The sequence below is a fragment of the Sminthopsis crassicaudata genome, chromosome 1, assembly GCF_048593235.1.
Source record: "Sminthopsis crassicaudata isolate SCR6 chromosome 1, ASM4859323v1, whole genome shotgun sequence".
Classification (NCBI taxonomy): Eukaryota; Metazoa; Chordata; class Mammalia; order Dasyuromorphia; family Dasyuridae; genus Sminthopsis; species Sminthopsis crassicaudata.
In genome coordinates this window covers 744,504,289-744,508,528 of record NC_133617.1, presented here as the reverse complement: position 1 = coordinate 744,508,528, position 4,240 = coordinate 744,504,289, and the positions used below count along the sequence as shown (strand labels likewise).

The following is a 4,240-nucleotide window of genomic DNA, read 5'->3' as shown; positions in this document are numbered from 1 at the left end:
TATATACTTTATGTCATATTACTTATAGACTTCATATTGCATTATATGTTAATACACTTCTGTATTATATACATTGTCATATTTATATTTCTTTAATGGATTGACATTTGTATACATTGTTTTGATAAAGTACATAGTAAGTAATTTATTTTAATTATTTATTGAGTTATATTATTTTATTATTAATTAATATATATTATATTATGCAGATAATGTCTATAAAATTAATTAATTATATCATTATATTAATAATTTATCACAGAGAGTTTCAAAGTCATTAAATGGACTTTACATTTGTTTCTCTTAAGCCTCATAGTAAAACCAGGGAGTAGATGATGTGGTGGGGGTTATCGGGAGAGCTAGGTGGAGCCATAGCGCCTAGAGTGGAGGCCCTACAGTTAGGAACCCCGCTTTTCCTGGGTTCAAAGCTGACCTCAGACAATAACTAGCTGGGTGACACTGGGCAAGTCGCTTAAGCCTATTTATCTCAGTTTCGTCAGCATCTCCAGTGAGCCGGAGAAGAAAACGGCAAACCAGTCCATTGTCTTTGCCAAGAAAACCCCAAATGTGGTCACAAAAAGTTGGAGTTGGACACTACTGAATAATGTCAACAAAATGACATATCACAGAGCATTTCGATCATTAAATGTCACTTAACCCTCTAATGTCCCAAACAATTTTCCAAGACCAGACATTGCAAAACAGGCAATCAACTGCATTGGGGAAGAGACTCCTTCCTGAGACTTCCCAAGACCTCACAAAATCACAAGGTCCTGTCCAAAAAAAAAACAACCACATCTCTTCTAATCACCGAGTTTTTTTTCCAGGCCTCTTCAGCAATTGAAAGACATACTTCACTCCAGCCTACCCTGATTACTCACACTGAGCTAAAATGCAGGGTATGAGAAATGGGCTTGGAGCATGGGGAGAAAAGGAAGGTACACATCATTTGGAGGGAGAGTGGTCCAGTAATTTACTCATCGCTCTTTTGTTACAAGTGCTAGGAAAAGCGGGCATATCTCACGGTAGCTGACACTGTTGTTACATGCTGAAAGGTAGACAAAGAAATGAGGACTGAGAGGTACACTGAGGAACAAAGATGTTATGTGACTTGCTTAAAGTCACAAAGTCAGTGACCGAATCAGGATTTGAAATCAGCTCTTGCTGATTTTTTTTACTATTATATTTACTATGCCATTTTTCCTTGTCCTAGTGCAGGGGTTCTCAAACTACGGCCCGCGGGGCCAGATGCAGCCCGCTGAGGACATTTATGCGGCTCGCTGGGTTATGGCAAATGGGCTGAGGGGCAGAGACAGAGAGTGAGTTTTTGTTTTTACTATAGTCCGGCCCTCCAACAGTCTGAGGGACAGTGAACTGGCCCCTATTTACAAAGTTTGAGGACCACTGTTCTAGAGTTTGAGACTTTCCCTTACCACAAAGCAAGCATTTATGTACCATGCTTGGTGACTCACCTGGTGCCCATGTTTGCCTCCCTCCAGATATGAACTCCCTCGAACTAACTTTGATCATACTGAATCAGATCGGACTGACTGCTGCTATAACCATGTCCTTTATCTACACGGTAGAACTCTTTCCCATTTTCCTCAGGTATTGGAGGGGATGATTGGCATTTGGGGTACATGCAGTCTCATACTTTTAGCTTCAGCCATAGGACCTCATTTCTGGGACCTCCTTCCACATTGTTGCTTAGGATTTAGACCCAACAATACCGTAGGACTCCAAATTCCCAGAATTCCCTAATATTCCCTAGATTTCCCAGAAAATTATCTAACAATTTAGTTCCATCTAACAAGTATTCCTTAAGAAACTGCCATGTCCTAGGAATGGTGTCAAATTTGTTGTCATTGCCAAGTCAGTTTCATTTGAGTCCAGCCCCATTTGGGCTTTTCTTAGTAGGGGTTCTGGAATGTTTTAGCATTTTATTCTCTGGCTCATCTTACAGATAAGGAAACTGCCCAAACAGGGTTATTTGTCCAGTGTATCTTGCCCAGGATCATACAGCTAGGAGGTATCTGAGTTTTGAATTTACAAAGAGACAAGTACTTGACTCCAGGCCCAGTGTGCTATCCACTTGATCAACAGCTGCCATCATTTCTATAACCAGTTACAATCCCCCTGGTAGTGGTTAACATATGGGGGCAGTCATCTCTGTGATTGGTCACTAGACTGATTTGCCATTGGTCTGACACTCTCCTCCTCAGGCAGGTTGCTCTTGGTTTCCTATCTCTGACCTACAGCTTCTCAGCCATTGCCATCTTACTGATTGAGACCGTGAAGCAGGACCAGCCAGAATTTACGATGATGATCTGTGGATCACTGACCATGAGTGGGGGATTCCTCACCTTTCTACTTCCTAAAAAATGGGAAGGAAAACTTCCTGAGGAGAAGAGTGAATCTCCCAAAGAAAATGGTATGTGGTCTGCATGTTCATGCCCTTTGTCCTCTAGGATATGGGACATAGCTGCTGTTTGGATGAACTAGAAGGAGTGGGACAAGGAGGATTGTCTTTCCTACATAGAGGAGAATGAAGATCTGGTCTAGCTTGACTTTCCGAGCATCAGCCTGGCTGGTTACTCAAGTGCGTTACGGTATATCATCACAGTGCTTAGGAAGATCCCAGAGCCAGTCACCATATTAGACTAAATGACCTTTAACATAGAGGCTGGGGTTGTAAATAGGCTCATTTTCTTGAGATGGGGAAGGATTTGTTAATCTTTCATAAGCCATTAAACATGGCTTATATAACTCTGTGTAGATTCTGTAGGTGATCCTATTCCCAAGATTCCTATGAAAGCCCCTTCTTTGATTGGCTTAAACAAGGGCTTTCAGGAAACTAGTGAAAATGTTCTTCCAAATATTAGGATTCTATCCCAGAGAGAGAGATACTTAAAAGATCAAAGAAATCAAAGGGTCCCAAGCTTTGGATTTAATCTTGGGACAACCCCCCAAATCAAATTTCCCTTTAGCTCATTTTGCCTCCATCCAAACATTCCACAGGGAAATCTCAGAATATAGCTCCAATTTTCTTCATATTTAGATTTCGAGAAATGTAAGTGAAATGGTTTCCAGCTCCCATATAAGCACAGGGCATAGCTTCTTGCTATCATTCCTCCTCCTCTCTCTACCAAAAATAATTCAAAAAATACAAAGTTTTCACAGTGTCCTATAAAGCTGTGATACAATCATCCTTCACTGGGGAGACCTACCTTGCCCCAAACTCCTAGGGGTGATTTCTACTTCCTGTAGAAGAAAACTTACTGTTACTAGCTGCCTGCTTTCATCTCAGAGGGAAAGGCAATTTCAAGGCCTCCGTCCTTCATACTACCCGATGGGCTTAGCCTTCTCCTGATAGGGGAACGTATTTGGAGGTTACTTGAAAGACTGAGCTGTCCATGACAGAACGCTTTCTCTCTCCCAGAGGACTTGGAGGAGCTCCATTTGCTGCTCTCCATCCCCTCTCATCTCATCCAGGAAAAGGATGGTGGTCTTGGTAGGAGCTGCTTGGGGCACATTTAGGTTCTTCCTGACTCTGGGCCAAATTGTGGCTCGAGACAATGAATTCATCTGTTGTATGTTCACCAGATTTGTCTCTGTTGTCTTCCTTGCCTCAACCCACAGATGACCAGAAGAACTGAAAGAGTGCTGAAAACCCCAGCAATCAAGCACACAAAAGGAGAGTCCTGGAAGATCATGACAATAATTTCAATTTGGTGGGCAGACCGAAAGGATTGGATCAAAACAGCAAGCTGTCTACATTAGCTTTCCAGAGCCTCAATGAGACCACCTGGGGACTGGAGGACAGGTGATCCATGCTCTGATGTCGGGTACCCACCGAACCTTGGCTGGGCCCACGCCGGCCTCGATCTCACTCATCAATCAGATGTACCACAAAGTGGTCCTTAAAATGAGGATCATGAGATCAATCATGTTAATAAAGGCTCCCCCATTCATCAAAACACAGCAGCCAGAGAGTTGAGACAAGCAGTTCTCAAAACGAGCCCGGATGTGACTTTCTGTTCATCCCCAGACAGTTCCTCCCCATGGATACCTGCACCAGCCATGGCTGGGGCTGAGCTTGCTGGGTCCCCTAAAGGGTAGGGATGGCAGATAAGAACCCACCCAGGTTTGTCGGCCCATCTCCCTGCAACCCCCTGGGACAAGGCAGACCACCGGGATATGAAGAGGCTCTTTCTTCCTAGAGGCCTGAGGCTTCCCACCT

The 4,240-nt window shown here is 43.3% G+C and overlaps 1 protein-coding gene across 9 annotated transcripts in view; it reads left to right on the top strand.

Annotated features, from left to right (window-relative positions):
* Window positions 1-3,977, top strand: part of LOC141552034 (solute carrier family 22 member 14-like) — a 20,643-nt gene extending 16,666 nt beyond the window's left edge. For 3 of the 9 annotated variants that reach the window (XM_074284408.1, XM_074284412.1, XM_074284409.1), the window contains 3 exons: window positions 1,500-1,608; window positions 2,223-2,431; window positions 3,640-3,977. In XM_074284408.1, coding sequence (XP_074140509.1) covers window positions 1,500-1,608; window positions 2,223-2,431; window positions 3,640-3,656 — 335 coding nt within the window. In that variant the 3' untranslated portion in view covers window positions 3,657-3,977. Of the gene's footprint in view, window positions 1-827; window positions 900-1,499; window positions 1,609-2,222; window positions 2,432-3,639 lie in introns of those variants that run through there. The other 6 variants (XR_012485041.1, XR_012485039.1, XM_074284410.1 and 3 more) reach the window with 6 other exon arrangements.
* The last annotated feature ends 263 nt before the right edge of the window (window positions 3,978-4,240 follow it).